This window comes from Elephas maximus, chromosome 24, assembly GCF_024166365.1.
Source record: "Elephas maximus indicus isolate mEleMax1 chromosome 24, mEleMax1 primary haplotype, whole genome shotgun sequence".
NCBI lineage: Eukaryota > Metazoa > Chordata > Mammalia > Proboscidea > Elephantidae > Elephas > Elephas maximus.
This window is the reverse complement of record NC_064842.1, coordinates 33,698,258-33,723,929: the sequence shown is the minus strand read 5'-3', so window position 1 is coordinate 33,723,929 and position 25,672 is coordinate 33,698,258. Positions and strand designations below refer to the sequence as shown.

Sequence of the window (25,672 nt, the reverse complement as noted above, 5' to 3'; positions counted from 1 at the left end):
TCTACCTCAAGTCGTAAGTTCCTTTAAGGTCTCAGTATAGCCATCCTTACCCGATCTATATATTTAGGTAGATAGGTACATCTCATAAACATTATACATAAACACAAACACATGCGTCAGTGGAATGCTGCTTCAAAAGCCTATAAATTTCATTTTAACCAAATTGTCATATTAAGTTTTGCTAAGTATCATACAGACAGTACACATTACATGTGATATATTTTTCAGTGAACCCTGATAGAAGTAGTACAAGTGTATGTCATAACCACATGCTGTAATACTAAATAATAATATATGTTAGATCAGGAGTATCACTCAGTCCATAGTTTTCGAGCAATTTCAACTATGCTTACTGGCATTAAGTGCCTATGTGGGAAAACACAATGGTATACAGGAATTTAAAATTTGCAAGTAATGAAATAATAGGAAAAAAGAAATCCGAGATTCGACTAATCCGAAAACAACATAGGGAAAAAGAAAACCGCACTCACTTCTGCTCGCTGCTCAAATACCTCTGGACGATCTGGTTCCAAGGTAACTACTCGGCTCAATTCGAACAGAGCAAGTTCAGCATTCTTAATGTCCTTAAAAAGGCATTAGCTTAGTATGAGACACACTGTTACTCAAAGGGGGGCTGAAAAGATTTTCTGAAAAGACTAGTAACTTAGTAATGATATAACCAACTTTCTAGAAGTAAATATGAATGTAGCTTCTGCACAAGAGATGTTCTGCCATGACAAATTTGTTATGACATTACAACTCTGTAACTCACTCAAGTCTACCTACCCATCCATAGCACCTTGGGCCTAGCTGCCTTCAAGGAGTTCCACAGATGGCACTAAAAATTTAGTGTACTTTCTCAGTTTAACCTATTCGAACACTGGATCAATGGTTTCAACGATGAGTATGGGGATACCAGCATGCGAAAGGATGCTGACTGGTGACAATGAGGGGTGAAAAAGGGACTAAGTTAGTCTTAATCAAAAACCACAAGCCTATCTGTAATATACCTACACTTGAACAAGTCTAGGTAAGTTCTCTTTCAAATTTGCCACAGTGAGTAGCTTATTTTTATATTAAAAATATGGCTTAAAATGTAAATGTAACTTTGTTTCAAGATAGAAATTGCATGCCAAGATATAAAATTAAAAGAGACGGGGATTAGGAAGAAGAAGCTTAGCTCTGAACTTTAATAGGGGAACTCCATACTGGTCAGTTACTGACCCTCTGAATGTAACACTGTTTCCTGCCTGAACCACCTCCCTCATCCCCAATTCTGCATTCTTTCTTAGTTCTCTATGTTTCAGATGATCTTACTTGGGCAAAAGGATGATAAAGTATACAAATATTATGCAAAATTTCTCCAACAGGCCAGCTTAGTATAATATTTTTATTGGCAAAAAAAAACTTGATATTTCTCCCTCAAAGCATAATACCATTTGAATATTTTTAGCATACAACGAGACAAAATAGAAAAAGTTGTGTCCAATGTTCGAGACTAAAAATTTGAAGATCTGAATCTTAGACCATTTCCCTACTTACGTATAATCTCAATTAAGTCTTAATTTTTACACCATGGTGCCTTTGTTCGTATAAAACATGTTATTATAATCTTTCTCTTGCCTTCCTCAGAGAAACAGGGAAATAATTGATTATGAGTACAAAGATATTATACCTATCTGAGAAAAGTATAATATGTGGTAACAGACAAAAAAATAAGTTTCATGCATTAAAAAAAAAAAAAATCTGTTCTTTTATTCAATTTTTAAACATTGTGGAAGGAATTCAAAATCCAAGTCCTACTGCAAATGTGGATGACTGATCTCTACTGGGAACAAAGAACACTTCTTAGGAATGCAGCCAAAGTCTCAGGCTTTTCTTGGTCTCTGTCCTGTTCATCAAGAAATCAAGTTTAGGCAAGCAAAGGCTGTCCTTTTGTTGGAGTGGAAATGTGGCAAAATTGACCTCAGAAGGCCTGGGTGGAAATCCCGAGTCTACCACTTTGTAGTCATTTGACCTTGAGTAAATCATTCTATTGCCATTTTCTCATCTATACAACTGAGAAAACACCTCTACTCATGCTATAAAAGCTCGGTGAGCAGGAAGTAGCTCCATCTGACCACTCGGCCCTGTTAGGTAACGCAGGCGCTATGGCAATTGTAACTATAACATACTCACATGTAGTCCCTTCTTTCCATAGGCTATCCCTCGGCCATAAATTGCACTAACCAGATCAGGCTCCTCCTAGTCAGACCAAAACAGAGACACGTCAAAAACTATAAACAAAACAAAACAAAAATCAGTTTCTGCTTAACGCACGTTAATGCCACAAATGAGAAGCTATACTTCTTTATATTACTACTACTCAGAAGTCGATCCAAGCAGCCCACAACCTGGAAAGCCTATGTTCTAAAAGCTTGTGTGAATGAGATACGTACTCAGCGTTTTGCATTAGAATAAAATAATAAAATAAAGGCAAGGGAACCAACATTACTGAGCACCTACTAAACATCAGGCAGTATGGCTAGTTTCTTCCACACAGTATCGTTTAATTTAATCCTCTCAACAACTCTATGACTTGGCAGCATTAGCAATCACATCTTATATGGGAGAAAACGGGGGCCTAGAGAGGTAAACAGATATGAGTCACATATTGGGTAGTGCCTCTTATTAGTTTCCTTTCAAATATCCACAGAATAATCAGAAAAGAACTCCTCACAGTCATCATAATGAAGAACAGGAAGTGGATCTACTCCACGATCTGGTGGAGATTTACACTTTGTACTAATGCGTTAGAATTAGAAGCCAGACCCTCTCTACAATCCATTATTTTCCAATCCAGATGGGCAGGGTGAAACACAGATCAGGTGCCAGGACAAAGTATCTGCTGGTTCCCGTCCATCAAGTCCCTACACCAATACGGTATGAACCACCCTAATTGCCGAGCACAATGGCTCTACATTTAGCCACTGCAGTTTTTACCTCTTCTCTGAATCCTTTGCTCTACATTTAAGAAAAAAGAGTAAGAAACCTGTGGCTATGAGGTCCTGGCTGAAACTCCTAACATTGCTAAAGAGGCAAATGAGGCACTTTACAGACGAACCTGTTGTTCAGTTTCATACCTGAGGCAGGTTATCTGCCAGCATTGTAGAGGAACATATCAACTTCAAAGGTGAGTAAATGGGAAAAGACAAAAGGGAAGATGCCCCTTTAAGCAGAAAGGACTACATCTACATCAAGTGGCAAACTGGTGGGTCACTGGCCACAACCCAGCCAGCAGATCGTATGGCCTACACGGTGTATGAAAAATTGGAAAAATTCAACTAGAAATTCCAGATTTCCAGCTTCTCTTATAAAATCAAAAGCTCCAACACTGAGAGGCCCACATTTTGGCATCCCTACTAACAAATAACTAGAGCTAAGTAGCGGCTGCCTTTTTAGACACTGCATGTCCTGACCAGTTCACCCCAGCTCCCTCCTATCTCTACTACGTTCTGGCAATTTACTTTGCTCATTTAAGTTACCTCCCTGGTCTCCCCCACATCTGTGGATTTGTAATTTATAACATAGATAATTGGCATGAAAGGATTCCACATTTCCCAAGTGGAAAGAAAAAGCACAAGCTACAAAACCGTAGAGGTGTGGTAGTTACATGTTACAAATAATACACGTGATTGTGGGTCAGGGTATGCACAGGAGAAATCTCTCCAAAGTATTAACCATAATTATGTCTGGAGGGTAGGATTACTAGTTGTGTTCCACCCTACCTGATACACTGTTGTGTTCTTTTCAATTTTTTAAAATATGCAAACATTTGTAATTAGAAAAATATGTTTTAAATAATGTTTCATTACAGAAATTGAAGAAAAGCACAGAAAAGAAAGTAAAGGGCGCCCTCTTATCTTGCACCAACAATAACTACTTTAGACATTCAAATATCCTTGCTGGCTTAAAAAAGAGCAGGAGGAAAAAAAAAAAAAACAACAAAGAAATGAGAGAGAGAAAGAAAGAAAGGCAGGGCAGGTGGCTTGGAGGGAGGGGGATATAGGTACAGTGAGGGGGGGAACAAGAAAAAAGAGTTACCTACTGAGTAATCAAAATAAAACTGCCTTGGATTTTTCTATAGCAATGATACATGCCAGAAGACAGAACAAAGTCAACAGGACAGAGCCTCTGGTCAGGCTGGGGCAGAAGGCAGAGTCAATATAGCCCATGCTTTGTGATGACACTCTTGAGGGAGAGTGAAAGTTACTCTTAGATTTGTTAAGCCTTAAAATATACCAATCAAGCAAGAGGTGAACCAGAAAACAGTGTACGAAAATAAATAGCTATTTTATTTACTTGACTAGCACCCCCATGCGCCATGATGCCAGCACCAGCCACTTTGAGAGTCATTTTCATGTCCCTAACTAATACTAATACACTTACTCATGGAATGCTGACAATTTTACCTCTTAAGTATATCTGTTTCTTCTGCTTCATCAGTCATTTGCTGTTTTGAGCCTTCATTTCTTACCTCGGCTACTACAATTAACCTGCTTTTTTCCAATCTATTCTCCGGACCCACAACAAAAATAAGCTAACATTAAAGTTGTGTCACTTTCCTAACTGAAATTATTCAATGTCACCCCAATACCTACAACAGTAACATTCAACCTTTATTTTACTTCAATACATAATAAGACATACACTTTGCATTGCAATCCAGTACACCATACACAGGTGTATAACACACACACACACACACACACAGAGGAAACAAAAAAGTTTTATTAAATCATACCTACCCTTACTATACACAGTGTAATCTGATACTTACTAGCCTACTATATTTCATTTCATTTTTTTTCTAAATTTTATTTGGTTTGTAGTTGTTGAGAATATACACAGCAAAACATACACGAATTCAACAGTTTCTATATGCACAATTGAGTGACACTGATTACATTCTTCGAGTTGTGCAACCATTTTCACCCTCCTTTTTGGAGCTGTTCCTCCCTCATTAACATAAACTCACTGCCCCCTAAGGTTCCTCTGTAATCTTTCAAGTTGCTGTTGGCCATTTGATCACATATATAGTTCTTAAAAGGGCATAATGCTCAAGGCAGACCTTCTTTACTAATTAAGCTAAACTATTATTTATTGTTTAGTTTTAAGATAACTTCAGGGGATATTTTTGGTTTAAGGTTTAAAGATTATCTCAAGGCAATAGTATCAGGGGTTCCTCTACTCTCCATGGCTCCAGAAAGTCTAAAGTCCACGAGAATTTGAAATTCTGTTCTGATTCTTCTATGGAATCTTCGATCAAAATGTTCAGTAACGGTAGCTGGGCACCATCCAGTTCTTCCGGTCTCACGGCAAAGAAAGCAGTTGTTCACGGAGGCAATTAGCCACACATTCCATATCCTCCCCCTACTCCTGATTCTCTTCTTCCTCTATTGCTCCAGGTGAATAGAGACCAATTGTTGAGTCCTGGATGGCTGCCTGCAAGCTTTTAAGACCCCAGGAACTGCACAACGAACTAGGAGGTAGAACAGAAGTGCTAAACATGTTACTAGGCCAATTAACTGGGGTGTTCCATAATACCATGATCCTAAACCTCCAAACCAAGGAACCAAATCCCACAAGGTATTTGGCTGTACATAAGCAGCCTCAACAGCTACTCCTCATTTTTATTTTTCGTTGTTGTAAATATATTTATCACACAACTTTTGCCAATTCAACTCTTTATAGTTTGTGTAACTTATTGACAGCAATTACCATAATCAGCTATACAACCCTACCCTCAATCAATGTATATTTCATTTTTTAAAAAGTATTAGTCTTGCCCCTTTGTCTTAGTTATGTTGTGCTGCTATAACAGAAATACCATCAGTGGATGGCTTTAACAAAGAGAAATTTATTCTCGCACAGTGTAGGCGGCTAGAAGTCCAAACTCAAGGTGCCAGCTCTCTGTTGGCTCTGGGGAAAGGTGCTTGTTCAACCTTGCCCTAGTCTAGGAGCTTCTCAGTGCAAGGACGACCCTGGGTCCAAAGGGTGTGCTCCTCTCCTGCCTCTTCATTCTTGGTGGCATGAGGTCACCCTCCTCTCTGCTCGATTCTCGATTTCATATCTCCAAAGAGATTGGCTCAAGATACAAACAAATCCTATAGATTGAGTTCTGCTTCATTAACATAACTGCCTCTAATCCAGCCTCATTAACATCATAGAGGTTAGGATTTACAACAGATAAGAATATTACATCAGATCACAAAATGGAGGACAACCACACAATAGTGGGAATCATGGCCTAACAAAGTTGACACATATTTTGGGGGGACACAATTCAATCCATAACACCCACCAATTAATTTCAGGTAAATAAAGAGTTGCTGTGCGCTACCAGGTCGATTCCGACTCACAGCAACTCTCTATAACAGAGTAGAACTGCCCCCTAGGGTTTCCAAGACCGTAATCTTTACAGAAGCAGATTGCCAGGTTTTTTCTGAAAAGTGGCTTGGTTGATTTTAACCACTGACCTTTCATTAGCAGCCAAGCATTTAACCATTGTGCCACCAGGGCTCCTGCTAAAGGATTGTTGTTGTTGCTAGATGCCATCAAGTCAATTCCTACTCCACAATTTGAAAAAACCACCACGTACTATCTACATGCCTTTGCGGAAGATACTGGTCAGTTTCCTGCCTTATAGTTCAACTTCATCTCCTTTTACTCCCTCCCTCATTTTATACTTGAGAAATTAGAGCTACTTAACTCACCCAGGTGTGCCTCAGAAGACAGCCCTGGCCAGCTGCTTCTAAAATGTCACATCTCTGAAAATTCTACGGAGCAGATGTACTCTGTACACACGGAGTCACTATGAGTTGGAATCCATTTGACAGCAACTCTAGATACGACATGCTCTCCCAAGCTCAGTGCGTTTGCAAACGCTCTTCCTTCTGCCTGAAAAGCACCCTCCCATCACCTCTGTGCCCAAGAAGTTCCTCCTATCTTTAAGTCTCAGCCCAAAGCCTACCCCTTCTCTGACTCATTTCTGGGAAATAAAGCTGTTCCTTCTCCTCTGCTCTCACTGACTTCAATCATTCGTTCAACAAATGGTTATTCAGGGATTTCACCTGTGGCCCCATGGCCAGAGTGTGGCAGCCGCCCTCGAGCAGTCCCTTCCCGCAGCCCTGCTCTGCACTACCATTGTGGCCTGACCACGACTAAGTAGTGACTTGCTTCTCAGCAGTAAACCAGTTACTGTGTGCAACATATTTACATTTCATTTAATTTACTCTCTCTTTTTAGAATGTTTTTTCTAACCACATCGATATCATACCCAAACCCATTGCTGTTGAGTCATTTCTGACTCATAATGAGCCTACAGGACAGAGTAGAACTGCCCTTTGGTTTTCCAAGGAGCGGCTGCTTTTGGTTAGCAGCCATAGCATAGAAGGATGTGCAATTATTGTGGTTATTATACTTACCATCTAGTGTTAAGTGTTACATTTAAATAATTGATTTTATTACTTTCCTGGATGGGTAAACCTTTACTTATTATGTTATCTATCATTCGTTTTGGTTTTGGATGTTAACAGTAAGTCAAAAGTCTGTCTTTATGGAATGTTATAATTATTGAAACAATGTTTACTTCTAAAAAAACAAATTGGGCTTAGAATAACAGTTGATTAAAGTAATTTTGAGTGTGTAAGTGTAATAATATTTATATTTTATAAATTTTTCACAATTTTAACTGACTAAACTGAAAACTATTATTTCAAACTTCCAATTTTACTTCCTTCACGCAAGAGCAAAAAATAATGGTATAATAAGAGTTACTTTAATGGCGTTATGTCCATTTAGATTCTCCATTCTCAAAAAATCAATCTTCTGAATCCTTAAAGAAATAATATATTATCCCCCATTATACTACTTAAAATTTTACAGATATTTATTTTTCCACCACAAGGCTGGCTTTTTAATTAAAGCTGGAAATTCATTAGGTTTGAAGATAAACATATAAGTCAAAAAAGTCACTGCATAAACAATGTAACCAGTTGCTGTTGCCACCGCACCATGAACTCTGGGTTCACGGTGAACCCACAGGTATCAGAGAGGTGAACCCACAGGTATCAGAGAAGAAAAGGCGCTCCATGGGGTTTTCAATGGCTGATTTTTTGGAAGCAGATCACCAGTTCTTTCTTCTGAGGCACCTCTGGGGGAACGTGAATCTGCCAAACTTTGAGTTAGCAGCTGAATGCGCTGTTTGCACTACTCTGGAACTCCCATAAGCAATGTAGTGAGGATTAAATACTAGCTTAAGTGTCTCATTTACAAGGGAGTATAAAACGAAGCAATGATGGCAAACTACGCAGACCCACATATCTACTTAAATTAAGGAGTTTTAAAAAATCATATGCAAAGATATGTTTTAGATTTGTCTGCTAATGTAAGATTAGAAAGTTCTTTCATGAGTTCATTTATACCAGAATCAGATCAAATCAGATGAGCTCAGTCACACAATTAATAGCAAAGGCCAGACTGCTTCATAAAATTGCTCAATCACTTATGTTACCTAGCCCTGCATGGGGAACAAAGAAGCATAGAAATAAAGAAAAGGCTCCACTTTCCAATAACCCCACTGTCAGACGCACTGACATGCGTGATGTGGAAGTGACATAATGGCTCTGACGTAGTGACAGCACTCATTCGTATGCCTTTACAATCAAGAGTTTCAATGCAGATTGACATGTATAACCTTGTAACTGTGCTGTTAAAAATCCTGATGCTTGGAGAGCGTTTTTTTTTTTTTTTCCCCTGTACAGAAATAGCAAGTGAACCACTGGGGATAAATATTCACGAGAACGCTTTGAAATACATAAGATTACGGAACTATCCCATAGGTCTGCACCCCGATGGTACGGCTACAACAGCAGCAAGGTACCAATGCTTGACAGAAAAAGGCCATTCGGAATTTAAGTAGCTGTCATAAGTAGGTTTAAATTTCACATTAAATGATGTTATCAAAATGGCGAATCTAATAAAATCCAAGTCCCCATGGTACCATTTGTTCACTGTGTTATATGAATGGAATCGGATACCATCCTCTTCTTTTGGACAGCCAGCCAACTCCAGTAGGAAACAGCAGAGGATGGTATCTGTTTTGTCAAGGCTTACTAAACCCAAGAAAACTGAAAACTTTGTGTATGAACAGTTAACACTTTGCAGATTTGTTAATGTTTATGGGCTTAAAAACAGACTTTTGAACATTTGGAAGATCCTGCAAGAAACAGAAGAAAATACATTAAGATACTGACAAATATGATTTTCTAGTGATATGCAGTTCAGTTATAATTTGAAGAACTGAAAAGTAGTAAAGCAACATCTGTGTATACTTGAGGAAAAGCTTCATCACTATTCTGAAATACTGGATATGAAAACATACTATTGGGATAAAATCTTATTTCATCACCACAAGAAATGTTAACACTGCATTTGTGAATAAAAAAACAGCAACTAGATTTAAAGAATAATCATACCTTTAAAAGACAATTTAAAGAGACAAGTCCATGTAAATTCTGCTTTGTGGTGAGAAAGTTTTTGTTAATTGGAAAAGAAGCAATAACTACTCTTCAGCCATTTGCTACCACCTACATGTGTAGTTTCCTGATGGTATTAAAAAAAAAAAAAATCCACTGCCTCCAATCGATTCTGACTCATAGCGACCCTACAGGTCAGAGTAGAACTGCCCCATAGGGTTTCCAAGGAGCAGCTGGTGGATTCAAACTGCTGATCTTTTGGCTGGCAGCCGTAGCTCTTAACCACTGTGGCATGGGGGCTCCTTGAAGGCATTAGTAGTCAAGAAGTTGAAGAAATCAGCTAAAAACTCATGAACTGGAAAGTGTGTAGCAATTTCAAACATAAAGCCTAATACAGAAAAGTTCTGTCCAGAAAAGCAGAATCGAGTAAGATTTTAATCTTAGTAATTAAAAAAAAATTTTTAAGTATTTAATATCAAATTTTTTATTTCTTATCATAATCATGTAATGAAATAATATGTGACACATTTTCACCAAGCTCTATATGATGCTTCCAAATCTGCTCCTGTTTACACCCCAGCGTGCCATAAAACACACCTTTCCACATGTGTCACAATGTGAAAAAGATTGCGAAGCACTGAAATAAGGGGTAAGAAGAGAGAAAGCACCAAGATAAGCACCACCAGGCAAGCAGTGGGCACTCTAACTGCCGTACAAAAACGTGTTACAAATGATCGCCCAGTTCTTTTTTCTGTAGGCCTGGAGTGTGTGAACCTTCTGCTGCTTCACCATCCTCCACTCCTGTCCCATCGATAGCCTGAACACCAGAAATGCAGTCCAACCTTGTAATTCACACACATTATCAAAGAAGAATTTCTCAGTTGAATGCAACCTGCTGTACCACGTGGTTATTGTTGTTAGGTGCCGTTGAGTTAGTTCCAACTCACAGCAACCCTATAGGACAAGCAGAACTGCCCCACAAGGATTCCAAGGAGCAGCTGATAGATTTGAACTGCTGACCTTCTGGTTAGCAGCCAAGTTCTTAACCACTACGCCATAAGGGCTCCCATTGTAGCACAGATTGATGAAAATGCTATATCAAATTTCAATATATTAGTATCTTTTCTTTTCACAAAGAGAAATCCTGATTTGCTTTCTGAATGAAATTACAAGAGAAGCATAGGATATTAAATAGCCCACTAACATCATTAAGATTGTGTAGAAATATTGAAAAACATTTAAAGTATAAAATTAGGTTAAAAAGAAATACAAGCTAATACATATATACAGAATATAAAACATTTACAAATGCATACTTTGAAATGGTAATAAACAAAAATGTAAATAATGTTAGTCACATAATTAGACATTTTTTATTATTAAATTTTTTTTTTAATTTTGTTATACCACCTTCGACTATAATGGCAATAGTATTTTTCAGAAAGTTAAATGAATTGATAATATGTCTGCAAGCTCCTAATGTTTTCTGCTGTTGGCTCCCAGAAATTAACTGACATTTGCTTCTATAAATGAAACAGAACCTCCTGTTCAAACAAAGGCTTAGGTCTTAACTAGAGTAAGTGCTTTTATAACATTTCAATGCTAAACAGAAAGGTGATTTTTAAAACTCTCTATAATCTGTCCTTTGTACTTCAATCTCTACTGAAAAATATTATTTCATAGTCTTTAGCACCAAAACACAGCTATTTTGATATGAGGACATCAAAATAACTAAAAAAAAAAAAAAAAAAACTCATCAATTTTTGAGAACCAAGATAGAATTAACATAATTAATCTTATTTTAAAAACTGGAAAACAAAAGCAGAACTAAGATTTCAGAATTTGTATTTTAAAAATAAGTCTACCTGCTAGATTTTAAGCTATCTGTTGGTTCTTACTATGATTAGCAAAGAAGAATATACCAGAATGGCACTTTGAGTAGCTAAAATTTACTAAGCACTTAACTATGTGCCAGGGGATTCTAAGTACTTTATATATTTCACTTAAACCTACCAAGAATTTTTTGGACATAGTTATTATTATACCCATAAACCGGGGGGTCAAATAACTTGCTTAGTATGTAGTACAGTGGATTAGAACTTGGGTGTACCTGTACTCTACTGGACAGATAAGTAAATAATAAATAGTTAAGCACGTACAGTGAATACAGGTAAGTAGTCATGGGGAAACAAAGCCACTGAAGTTAGGCTTCAATGCAGGTCTCCACTGCAACTCTTACACATGTGTTTAATGTATTTTGTCTTAGCCAGGCTTCATCTCAGCCCCCAATCAATGAAGGCTCACGTATCTCCATCAAGGAGTCTCGTAACTGTCTTCCAAGGTGAGAAACAAATCCATGAGTATAACTTAAGTCATCATGCAAATCAACTCCCACATAGAACGTAAACATCTGGAATTTTAAGTGTCCACATCTCATGAGAGATGTCGTGGTAGATTGTTTTTTTTGAACTTGCACTTGAATCCCATTTCTGCCACCTAATGGTTGGGAGATTATGAACATATTACTTGACCTCATTAGATCTAATTTTCCTCATTTGAAGTAAAGTAACGCTACAAAGATTAAACAAGAGCATGTTACCAGGCCGGGCACCAGAAGGTGCCCAGTCAATGTGATTTCCTTTGCTGTCTTGTATAGTCTTAAAATAGATGTCTTATTTCAGCACTTTAGCTATGCATAAAGTCATATTTTTGTCATGACAATAAACTGGAAATTACGTAATTAAGAAAAAAAATTACCTGAAGCATTGTTGAAAAATGCCTTATTGCTTCATCATAGAGACCACTGCCAATCAACACATAAGCAATAGCTATGAAACAAAATACAAAAATATTAAAGGAAATGATAAAAGATCTCAGACTGGAATCACTAACTCTAAATTCTTTACTAAATCTTAAAATATAGCTCCAAGGACTGGAAGCAGTAAAAGAACACCTAGAAGAAAATAAGATATCATTAATTCTTCTACCTTGAAACTTCTTCTACCACTAAGCCTTCTAGTTCTACCTAGGTTAAATTATTAAGGTCATCTATAAAATATCTGCCTACAAGAAGTATCTTTTTCTAAGCCCATCACTCACTTCCAAAGCCCAAATAACCTTTATCATATTTTCTATCTATATATGAAAAGGGCTATAAATAAGCTTGAATAATACTCAAATAACACTGTAATGTGATTTTACTATAATAAATTATGAGAAATACCCAAATAGCACCACAAATCTAGATTCCTCGAGATATTTAATTTACTGCCAATTACCTAGTACAAACAAAAACAGGGACTCAAATTAATATAAAGCCTATAAATGCTTAAGCTATAGAAAATTCACACGACTGCAATGCAAAGACAGCCTTTTCCCTGCCTCTCCCATTTGAAATGTAGTCAAAATACTACCCAAAATAGACACTAAAAATGAAGAGGTTTTGATCAAATTGTTTAGGTAAGTGATAGTTTGAAATTAGAGTCAAGACAACTTCTTAAAACACGGCAAGATTTTGACTCAACTCTCATCAGTCCAAAAAAAATTTTCTTTATTTTAATATTTTAGATCAGATTACATCACCCTAGTCCTCTCATCTCTCAGATAGGACCTAGTATGTGTTCAAGAAGATAGGCAACTAAAATTTTTATTGTCATGAAGAGCTTAAATTCCTTGACAGTTGAAAGTAGTAGGAACCTTAAATGCAGGGAAAGATTTCGAATGTCTTTATACATAACCTGACAAAAGCAAAATTCAAAAATATTGAACATTATAATAATACAAGAGATTTTGGGGCATTCTTCAAGACAAAAAGATTGGTTTTAACCTATTTTCTCTGAAAAGATAAACTAAGGTCAAATTCATATTCAAAATGATAAGAATGGCTATCACTCAGGTATCTAAAATCCAGATAACCAGAGACATCTTTAGCAGTAGGATAGTGGTATTCATAGTAAAAGCAATAATAACAGTAGTATAGTAGTTATATGTATTTTGCACTTGTAATATCTGCCAGGTCGGCATTGTCCTAAGCCTTTACATGAATTAACTCATTCACTCCGTTAAGTGCACTGAGGTAGATACACTTACTGTCCCCGTTTTACAGACAAGGAAATGAGGCACAAAGAAGCTAAACAAGAGAATTAAGAGGAGAGAACACTTAGCAGTAAATAAGAGGCTGCCTGGCTCTGTAGCCTACCCTCTTAATCAACACACTATGCTGAAACAAGTCAAGGCTGTACCAGTTGTGTATGGGGCTGGACTACAAATGGTCTGAATTCCTCTATGATTACATGAATGGACACTAAGAAATGTGTAGTTGCATGGTTATCTGAATGACCATATCTTAGAAAGCCAAGACCTGGCCTCAGGTTCTGGCTCTGCCACTTATGGGCTGTGTGATTATGGGATGTCGGTCACGTTTCATTATGTTCTAGGTCTTACTTAACAAGTCTGTTGAAAATGTTCTTAAAGATTCTTTTCAGATCTAAATTTTTAGAATTTTTTATTAGTCTTCCCACAATTGGTATTTGTTAAACAAATAAACGAATGAGCCATAAAAACAAACAGTTTTAGTTGATACATTTTGTACTTTTAGGAACATATTTAAATTGTTGGCCACGGCTGTTGTCAGGTGCCATCGAGCTGGTGTACCCTATGTACAACAGAACGAAAGACTGCCCGGTTTTGCACCATCTTCACAATCGTTGCTATGTGTGAGTCCATTGTTGCAGCCACTGTATCTATCCATCTCATTGAAGGTCTTCTTCTTTTTCACTGACCCTCTACTTTACCAACCATGATGTCCTTCTCCAGGGTTTGGTCTCTCCTGACAACATGTCCAAAGTACGTGAAACAAAGTCTTGCCGTCTTCACTTCTAAGGAACATTCCGGCTGTACTTCTTCCAAGACAGCTCTGTTTGTTCTTCTGGCAGTCCATGGTATATTCAATATTCTTCACCAACACCATAATTCAAATGCATCAATTCTTCTTCAGTCTTCCTTATTTATTGTCCAGCTTTCGCATGCAATATGAGGAGACTGAAAATACTATGGTTTGGCGTTAGGTATACTTTAGTCCTCAAGTTGACATCTTTGCATTTTAACACTTAAAGAGGTCTTTTGCAGAAGATATGTCCAATGCAATACATTGTTTGATTTCTTGACTGCTGTTTCCATGGGCATTGATTGTGGATCCATCCAATTAAAATGAAATCCTTGGCTACTTCTCTATTTTCTCCATTGATCATAACTTTCCTTACTGGGCAGGTTGTGAGGATTTTTACTTTCTTTATGTTGAGGTGTAATCCATGCTGAAGGCTGTAGTCTTTATCTTCATCAGGAAGTGCTTCAACTCCTCTTTACTTGCAGCAATTCCACTCAAATATATCAAATGCAGTTCTTAAATCCTTCTATTTAAAAGTAAACATTTTATCAGAAAAATCCAAAAGTATTGATCAAAAAAAAAAATCACCCTAATCCAAATTTGGAAACCCTGGTGGTGTAGTGGTTAAGTGCTACAGCTGCTAACCAAGAGGTTGGCAGTTCGAATCCACCAGGTGTTCCCTGGAAACTCTATGGGGCAGTTCTATTCTGACCTATAGGGTCGCTAATGAGTCAGAATTGACTTGATAGCAATGGGTTTGGTTTTTTTTTTTAATCCAAATCTTGTACAAATAAAAATAACAGGATCTAAATTTTGTTATGTCTAAAGACATAAAGCAAACAGCAGGAAATTTACAGAAATCTCTACTAACCAGTCATTCCACAAAATGTTTACTTTTAGATGGAAAGATTTAAGAACGCATTTGATTTATCTTTTTTTTTTAATGTATACCATGACAGAAGTCATTTTTCCAAGGAAAAAAAACCAAAAACCTGTAGTACAAAAGCTAAGCCAGCTCAGGGCCTATATTGCCCAGGGTATAGTAGGGTTAGTCTTAAGAGTACAGAGCAGGACCTAGCACATATCAGGCCCATCAGACATTATTCAGTAAATCCAGTGAGTACAACACTGAAAGAATCCAAGGACTTCAGAAAAGACCAAATCTGAAGACTTAAAGGGTAATTAATTCAAAGCCTCCTAAAAAAAAGTCACCAAAAAGTGATTAGCACTTTCAAAACAGTCAGCTCTCAATGATCTACACTAACAGGAGAAAGGGGATAATACCAGAAGTGGTTTGTCTCAGTACAAACTGTGGATGGCTGCAAAAATGGAAAAATGATTGAGACCGAGAAGATCTCCTGCAGGAGCTTTGGACGACCAGGCCCCACGGGGGCCACGTACTTAAGTTTGTCCGCTGCAGTGTCTGGGTCTCTGTTCAGTTGTGCAAGCAGACTGGGCAACAAGGGAGGCACACCAAAAGCATGTCTGACACTGATGAAACTAGCCTGCTTTAAACACGCCTTGGACAAGCTAAACTACATGACACATTTGCAGATTTGAATAAATTCAGTTTGTCTACGCCCACATTCTTCGACCCAGCAAGAAATGACTGGCCTCAAGAGTAAAAGAAACTAAAACTTAGCTGTTTTATTACACAGAAGGATAAAGTAGGTTCTCTATGACTGTATTTCTGCTTTCACTTCTTTATTGTTCATATTTGATGACAGCACACAAATACCCTTTTAATGAGTGATTTGTAATTATGAATTTCCATAGAAACACAACTGGAAAAATCCTTACAGACCATTCCATTCACACTTTTTTTAAAAACACATAATAGACTAGAACCTGAGAAGAGCTGAATGCCCTATCCTAGATCAAACAGGTCGTTATTGGCAGAGCCAGTCTCAGAGTTCTTTCTACCACACCACCCTGCCTTCCTGTTCTGCAGCTAATAATTCTAGGCAAATACAGTAATATTCTGAGATTCATCTTACCTAACTCTTCATTTGTGCTGTCATTATCAGTAGCAAAAGGGAATCTCTTTTGTTCTGCAATAGACCTGGCCTGGCTCTGAAAAAAATATCAAACAAAAATTTCAGCTTATCACAAATAAAATACTTATTCTATAAACCTGTATTTTTAAAAATTAAAACATTTGATTTAAATTAAAGTGAGAAAGTATTAGCTTTAAGTCATACTAATCACAAAAACATAGTTTGTAGTGTAACAGGTTTGCTCCCTTTTTTTTATCATTAGTAGTCCTATTTCCAATTAGCAGTCCCTTTTTACTTCTATAAGGATTAATCTTGCTAGCTGCTTAAGAGTTCACTCTATAACTTTAGAGGCTATTTAATAAACTTAATTAGGTTGCAAAGATTATATTCTAGCAACCAGTCCTCCAACATGGCTTACTTTTTAAACGCTAACAATATTTTAGAAATAACAGCTACAAGTTGCACAGAGATGATGCCATAAAAGCGCCAGCAAAACTTCACTAAGAAATATGGCAGTCTATTAAACAACACAAAGCAGGTTATTAATCAACTATCCTACTTAATTTGTAGCCTCATCCTTGAGGAAACTATGCAGACACACATATGTACCTGTGGCAGGAGAGGCAAGACAAAAGTAGGAACTAGGGAGAAACAAAGTAAATATGCAAAAAATGGTTTTACATGCTGTATTTCTTCACCATACAAAATGATGGCTCCATCATGTTTTAGAGACAAACGAGGTCTGATAATACATACACCTGCCATTTCCCCAGATTTATTACCAGTAATAAATCGTGATATACTTAGCCTACAGCATACCCATTAAATTACAACTTTATATCAGTCACCTGAGATATAATTAAAACATATATTCACACACACGTATACACAGGAAAACCTAAGACACTAAGAGACTATAGGATGTGTTGCTTTTGGCAAAGTTATAGGATTAGAACCCAGTGGCAGCCCAATTATTTGAATTCCTCTTTTTTTTTTTAATCCACAGTACAGCTATCCACAGGCATATACTATTGGCAAATATATATGACTTACTCTTCTAATTTATACGCTATTTAGCCAATGATTGGCATTTATTAGCCAAGATGTACTGTGATCTATTGAGCTTCACTGACTTAAATAACAGGGTTTTGGGTATTTCCATTTCCTGTATTCTCAAAATCCATACTAAAGCCCGAGTATAGACTGGTATCTGGTTTGCCCATAAATCAGGTCAAGAATAAGGTAGCTCTGATTAAAACACATGCTGCTGCTTAAAATCTCAAGTCAGCGGTACAGGCCAGGAAGGGCAGCCATCTTGGGAGGTTCACTCATTCTACTTCACCCCATTCAGAAGGCTAGACAAAATGAGACATCTGGAAATGCAACTATCATGGAGATGTTTTACACATTATTCCCTCCAGTAAGACCTTGATAATTAAAGAGATGCCCCATCAGTTCTTTCTTATCTTACTGTGTAGCTAGGAGCTTTGACACATAGGAATCTTCTAAGGCTTCTTTAAGACATGGCAGATTTAACAACGTGAGAGACATCATATCCGGGGTATGTTTGGGTGTGGCCAGAACACAATTCCCTCCTCTCTGTCAAGCGGTTACAGACGAGCACACAGATCTGAAAGACTTCCCTGCCTAATAAACTGCTTATAGCCAAGGGGAAAAACTATGACTATTGCTTTTAAAATTAAAAAAAAAAAAAGTCTTATTATTTCATCCAGTATTCAATATATTTGATGAGCATTTGATTTCCCAGGCCTTTGTGCTGAAAAATATGAAGATGAGAACAAAAATGAAATCCCACAAAACAAGAAATCATTTACCAAGCCACATCAAGAACTACTAAAGAAATATATCTGATGTAAAATTGTTTCTATTACATTAGAAATAAAATCTGCAACGGAAGTGGGCAGGAAACGTATAGTATGAACAAACTCAATTCTTGATCAAAAAGTATCTTATCCCATGTCTAATACTACCTCCGTAGATATCTTCTCTGGACAGGGGTGAGGAGCGACGATCAAGTTAATTTAAACACAGAACCCAACATTGCTAGTAGACTAACCCCAACCCATCCTTCAGGTCCCTGCTTACGTTTCAGTGCCTGAAAGCTGCCTTGCCTGATGTCCCTAATCTAAATAACATTACATTGGGAAAACCCTTTACTTCTCTTTCATATGATTTGCATAATTTACTTGCATATTTATTTGTATAATCATTTTGTTAGTAAGTGTAAGAGTCATGAGTGCAGGACAGGGCCTATCTGGTTCACTGCTGTATTCGCAGCACGTAAAAAACCAAACTGAACCTGTCACCATGGAGTTGATTCTGACTCATAGTAACCCTAAAGGACAGTGTAGCACCTCCCCATTGGGCTTCCAAGGAGCGGCTGGTGGATTCTAACTGACAGCCTTTTGGTTAACAGCTAAGTTCTTAACCACTGCATCACCGAGGCTCCAAATATCTGCAGAATGAATGAGCAAATGTACACTGTAAAGTTCCCCGTTTTCAACCTAGAGAAACTGAAAGGTCAAGATTGATGAGCTTTCTCCCATAGGTTACTGGCTGGTACCATCTTAAACTAGAAATGCAACTAGTAGAAAATATCTGAATCCCAAGGTGCCTCTGGGTTGCTCAAACCTCCAACTTTTTTGGTTAGTAGCTGAGCATTTTACCATTTGCACCACCCAGGAACTCCTAGAAATAAGACTCAGCCATGGTCTCCTAGGTCCAGAATGAGCAACCATTCCATTTATAAGTAATAATTCAATGTGACCAAATAACAGACAACTTAGCTTTATCTTATGCACATAAAACCAACTGGACCTAGCTAATAAACAGAAGCAACCCCCATTTTCTGGAACTAGCTCACTGCATTTCAGGTCACAAAACACAGAAAGCATGGATGAAAAAAACATACCAGAATCTTTTCTGTGTTGAGGGAAAGCAAAGAGTCACAAGGTGGTGATCCTTTGGGCTCGCAGTCTGAATCATGGAAGTTCAGAAAGGATGACTCTGAAAAGCAAACATTCCTTGTTATTCTCCTCACCTTAAATATATATGGTTCTAGCTATGAATTGGAATTTTAAGAATCTACAAAATCAAAACAAGGATAAATGTGCAGACACTAAGAACGGCATCTTCCACATTTACAACTGTGTCACGTTTTACAGTTTCCACGTGTTGTGCACATACCTGAGTGACTGCCCTCACAACCCTCCTGGGGGTGAGCAAAGCCAGTTAGACCTCTCAGATGATGAAAAGAAGCTTAGGAGGGCTGTGACTTATCTAAAGGCATCAGTGACAGGTACAGTACTAGCTCAACTCTCTTTCCACTAGTCATGTGAAATTAACACCGTTCTTAAGGTCCTTAAGTTATGCATCTTCTATTTGGCAGCATTCATCACAAATTAAAAAAAAAAAATCACAGAAGGGAAATGTAAAGGAATAAAATGAGAGGTCACAAAACCAGACCAGGGAGATCTAATGTTTAAAAACAAAACAAACAAAAAATCAGTTGCCACTGAATTGATTCCAACTCATGGCGACTCCACATGTGCCAGAGTGCAACTATGCTCCATAGGGGTTTTTAATGGCTGATTTTTCAAAAGAGATCACCAGGCCTTTCTTCCAAGTTCCTTTCTTCCAAGGTGCCACCAACCTCTCACTTAGCAGCAAGCACATTAACTGTTTGCACCAATATGTACTAATTCAGTAGTCATTAAAGAACATCAAATTATGTGCAAGGAACCATTTGAAGAAAGGAATAGACTACAGAGTAATATTAAAATCTGTTATGTACCCTTAAAGAGATTGGTGGGAGGGAACCTGCAGGCTGAAGACTGTTGGGACCGCATCCTTGCCCCTGCCTAGCGACTGGCAGGAGCATCCCCTCACCTGCTGCCTGGTGATCAGTGCAAGCACCAGGGAACCTGCTGCCTGGTGACTGGCAAGAGTGCACCTGTGCCCAGCGACCAGCGGGAGCACACCTGTAGCCCAGCAACCAGTGGGAGCGTGCATGTAGCCCAGTGACCAGTGGGAATGCACCTGCTGCCCAGTGACCAGTAGGAGCGCATCCTCACCTGCTGCCTAATGACTGGCAGAGGCACCCCCTCGCCTGCTGCCTGATGACAGGCAGGAGTGCCCCAGCACCCACTGCTCAGTGATGGACAGGAATGTGCCTGCAGGCTGGCGACCAGCAGGATCGCTCCCATGCCCACAGACCGCAGACTGGCGAGAGCAAGCCTGCAGCCCAATGACTAGGAGAAGAGCCTCCTTGCCCACTGCTGGGTGACTGGTGGGAAGGCCCAGCCCCTGCTGCTCAATGATCAGCAGGAATGCACCTGCTACCACTGCCCAGCGACCAGTGCTATCCCCCCATGCCTGCACTGGAAACACATCCTGCATCATTGCCCAGCACCCAGCAGATGTGCCTCACATCCTAACCCAGCAACTAGCAGATGTATTCCTGGGCACCCTTCCAATGACTACCTGGCACAGCACAGCAGGCATGCCCCATTATCAGTGACTGCCAGGTACATCCTGACAGGCTCCAACAGCGTCCTCAACCAACAATAAGCAGGTACTGCCTCTGCCAGCACCCAACAGCCATCTGGCCACAGTGACATCCATCCCAGACCCAGCTAGTTCCTGCAGGCCAACACCACATGCATGGAGACACTGCGATCTCCCACCATCTACTGTGACACCAATTTGTGCCTACACAAAGACCCTAACGCCCTCCATTTGGGTAGCACTGCCACCCCGTAGTTACAAGATGTCCTGTCCTGCTCTCCAGCAGATGCAACAACTGCTAGTACCAACCCAGAAGGACCCCAAAGTCCCACAAGGGCTATGGAGGGACCATGACCACACAACACTCATCATGCAATATCGGGGAAAGAACCTGCTCTCCCACCTCCACTCAATCTGGTATGGGAAGACATACAAGCCGAACCACAGAGGACTTGCACGTGGGTGTAAACCACCATATCCACTAGTGAGGGGAAATCACTCCTAGCCAACAGAACTACCAAAGTTACACATAGACCAGAACCACAAAACAACAACAATTGAAATAATACAAAGGAAGACATTCTAAAGAGAAAGAACAAAGCTCTAGGTACATTGAAACAAAACAAAAAAATCAACACAAAACAATCAATAAAGAACTATATTAATAAATAACTTAATACCTTAATGCCTCAGAGACAGAGACAATAACAAATCATATAAAGACGGCTCAAGCTAATAACCAAAACAGAGGAACAGGAAACCTTCCTAAGGAAGAAATGGTAATGGTTCTACCTGATAAGCAATTCAAAAGACTTATATACAGGATCTTCAAAGAGATCAAGGAAAAAACAGACAAAATGCTAGAAGAATTCAGAAGACAATACAAGAACAAAATTACAAAATACATAGACAATTAGAAACCGCACAAAAACAACTAGAAATAAAGAAGATTAACAACAAAATATCAGAAATAGGTAACTCGATGGAAGGATACAGAAGTAGAATTGAAGCAATGGAAGATCCCATTGCTGTTGAGTCGATTCTGACACATAGTGACCCTACAGAACAGAGCAGAACTGCTCCATAGGGTTCCCAAGGACCACCTGGTAGATTCGAACTGCCAATCTTTTGGTTAGCAGCCAAGTTCTTAACCACTACGCCATCAGAGTTTCCACAGAACCAGCAAAATAGAGAACAAATTCCTTGATACCAACTTGTTTTAGGAACAATCAGAAAAAAGAATGAAGAAAAATGAAGAAAGCCTAGGAGTTACATGGGGCATTATCAAGAGGAATAATTTACATGTAATAGGAATTCCAGAACAGGAGGAGAAAAAAAATCACTGAGAGAATCTTTGAAAATTTATTGTCCAAAAACTTTCCTAATATCATGAAAGAGATCAAGAAGCTCAACAAACCCCATACAGGACAGATCCCAAAAGAAAGTCACCAAGACATATCATAACCAAATTTTCCAAAACCAAAGACAAAGAAAGAATCCAGAGAGCAGCTTATGAAAAAGGAAATATCACCTACAAAGGGGCATGAATAAGACAAAGCACTAATTTCTCGGCAGAAACCACGCAGGCAAGGAGGCAATGGAATGACATATATAAAACCTGAAAAAAAAGAATTGCCAATCAAGGATCCAGCAAAATTGTCTTTCAAATATTACGGTGAAACTAGGACATTTCCAGATAAACAGAAATTAAGGAAATTTGTAAAAACTGGACAAAACTTACAAGAAAAATTAAAGGGAGTCTTTTGGACAGAGAACCAACAATATCAGACCAGAAGCTGAAATTAAAACACAACACACCATCACCCAGGTGTCAACCCAGATAAAGAATTCTCAAAAGTAAACTAGGCTGCAAAACTGAAAACAGGGAACCAGAGGTGTCAATCTGTAAGTGACAACAAATTTCAAAACATAAATGGAGAACAAATGGTATAGTTATAGAACTTCCATATGGAGAGGAAGCCAAGGTGGTATCAAGACATAACAGACAGTTTTAAACTTAGAAAGATAAAGATAAATTTCAGAGTAACAACAAAGAACATTAATAAATCTACTCACCAAAATAAAGTAGAAAATGAAAAAGACTCAGTAAACACAAAACTAACAACAATGAAGGACACAAAAGACAATTCATAAACAAAAAGTACTCCGTACAGGGAATTAAGCAGAAAAAAGAAACTGTTCACACTACACACACACACACACAAAAACTGTACTCCAACAAATTTGAAAATCTAGAAAAAATGGACAAATTTCTCGAAACACACTACCTAAAAATAACACAGAGGAAGAAAATTTGAACGGACCCATAACAAAAGAAGAAATTGAAGAGGTCATTAAAAAAAAAAAACTCTGAACAACAACAACAAAAAGGCCCAGCCCAGGTGGCTTCACTGGAGAATTTTACCAAACATTCAGAGAAGAACTGACACCAATTCTACTCAAACTATTCTAGAATATAGAAAAGGAAGGAATATTCCTTAATTCATTCTATGAAGCCAACATAACTCTGATACCAAAGCCAGGCAGACACCACTAAAACAAAAATTACAGACCAGTCCTGATGCCTTGGTCTTCTTCATATAACCCAGCTTCTCAGATTATTTCCTCAGATTACTGATGAATAAATACCGTTAAAGGATACAACCCTGATGCATACTTCTCTGATTTTAAACCATGCAGTATCCCCTTGCTCTGTTCAAATGACTGCCTCTTGGTCTATGTACAGGTTCCCCATGAGCACAATTAAGTGTTCTGTAATTACCATTCTTTGCAATGTTATCCATAATTTGCTATGAGCCACACCTTCGAATGCCTCTGCATAGTCAATAAAACACAGGTAAACATCTTTCTCGTATTCTCTGCTTTCAGCCAAGACCCATCTAACATCGGCAAGGATATCCCTCGTTGCACATCCTCTTCTGAATCTCACTTGAATTTCTGGCAGCTCCCTGTCGATGAGCTGCTGCAACTGTTTTTGAATTACCTTCAGCAAAACTTCACTTGCGTGTGATAGTAATGATATTGTTTGATAATTTCCGCACTCGGTTGGATCACCTTTCTTTGGAAAGGGCGTGTGTATGAATCTCTTCCAGTCGGCTGACCAGGCAGCTGTCTCCCAAATTTCTTGACATACACGAGTGAGCACTTCCAGTGTTCCATCTGTTTGCTGAAACATCTCAATTGGTATTCTGTCAATTCCTGCAGCCCTGTTTTTCACAAATGCCTTCAGTGCAGCTTGGCTTTCTTTCTTCAAGTACCACTTGTTCCTGCTCATATGCTACCTCCTGAAATGGCTGAATGTTGACCAATTCTTTTTGGCACAGTGGCTCTGTGTATTCCTTCCATCTTCTTTTGATGCTTCCTGCGTCATTCAATATTTTGCCCACAAAATCCTTCAAAATTGCAACTCAAGGTTTGAATTTTTTCTTCAGTTCTTTCAGCTTGCAATGCCAACTGTGTTCTTCCCTTTTGGTTTTCTAACTTCAGGTCTTTGTATATTTCACTATAATACTTTACTTTGTCTTCTCAAGTCACTCTTTGGAATCTTCTGTTCAGCTTTTTTACTTCATAATTTCTTCCTTATGCTTTAGCTACTCTATGTTCAAGAGCAAGTTTCTGACATCCATTTTTGGTCTTTCTTTCTTGCCTTTTTAATGGCCTTTTACTTCCTTCATGTATGATATCCTTGATGTCATTCCACAACTCCTCTAATCTTCAGTCATTAATGTTCAATGTGTCAAATCTATTATCGAGATCGTCTCTAAATTCAGGTGGGATATACTCAAGGTTGTACTTTGGCTCTCGTGGACTTGTTTTAATTTTCTTCAGCTTCAACTTGAAATTATATATCAGCAATTGATGGTCTGCTCTACGGTTGGCCCCTGGCCTCATTCTGACTGATAATATTGAGATTCTCCATCATCTCTTCCCACAGATGTAGTCAATTTGATTCCTGTATATTCTATCCAGTGAGATCCATGTGTATGATCACCATTTACGTTGTGGAAAAAAAGGTATTTCCAATGAACAAGTTGTTGGTCTTGCAAAATTCTATCATGCGATCACTGGTGTCATTTCTATCACCAAGGCCATATTTGCACTATATCAGCACCGTATCAGACAATGTTCTGCCGCTGTTCATAAGGTTTTCACTGGCCAATTTTTTTTTTTTTTTTTTCTGAAGTAGATCGTCAGGGCTTCTCGTCTGTCTTAGTCTGGAAGCTCAGCTGAAACCTGTCCACTATCGGTGACACTGGTGGTATTTAAAATACAGCTGGCATAGCTTCTAGCATCACAGCAACACACGAGCCACCAAAGTACAATAAATTGATAGACAAGAAGTGGTACATACACACAATGTAATATTTTTCAGCCTTAAAGGGAAATGAAGTTCTGATACATGTCAATATATGGATGAACCTGGAAAACATTATGTTGAATGAAATAAGTCAGACGCAAAAGGACAAATATTGTAGGATTCTGTTGACATAAAATATCTGGAATAGGCAAATGCATAGAGACGAAAGCGTACTGGTGGTTACCAGGGGCTTGGAAGATGAAAATGGGGAGTTATTGCTTAAGGGGTACTGAGTTTCTATTTGCAGTGATGAAAAACTTTCAGAAATAGTTGTGTTAGTTGTATAATATGGTGAATATAATTAATGTCACTGAATTGTATTCTTAAATGTGATTAAAATTGTAATGTTTTTGTTTTATGTATTTTA

The 25,672-nt window shown here is 38.3% G+C and overlaps 1 protein-coding gene across 9 annotated transcripts in view; it reads right to left on the bottom strand.

Annotated features, from left to right (window-relative positions):
- Positions 1-25,672, bottom strand: part of TTC13 (tetratricopeptide repeat domain 13) — a 92,416-nt gene that overhangs the window by 47,338 nt on the left and 19,406 nt on the right. For 5 of the 9 annotated variants that reach the window (XM_049868638.1, XM_049868637.1, XM_049868636.1 and 2 more), the window contains exons 2-6: positions 19,333-19,427; positions 16,401-16,476; positions 12,276-12,346; positions 2,179-2,244; positions 492-584 (exon numbers count right to left, since the gene is read on the bottom strand). In XM_049868638.1, the coding sequence (XP_049724595.1) occupies positions 492-584; positions 2,179-2,244; positions 12,276-12,346; positions 16,401-16,476; positions 19,333-19,427 (401 nt within the window). The remainder of the gene's footprint in view (positions 1-491; positions 585-2,178; positions 2,245-12,275; positions 12,347-16,400; positions 16,477-19,332; positions 19,428-25,672) is intronic. The other 4 variants (XM_049868641.1, XM_049868643.1, XM_049868644.1 and 1 more) reach the window with 2 other exon arrangements.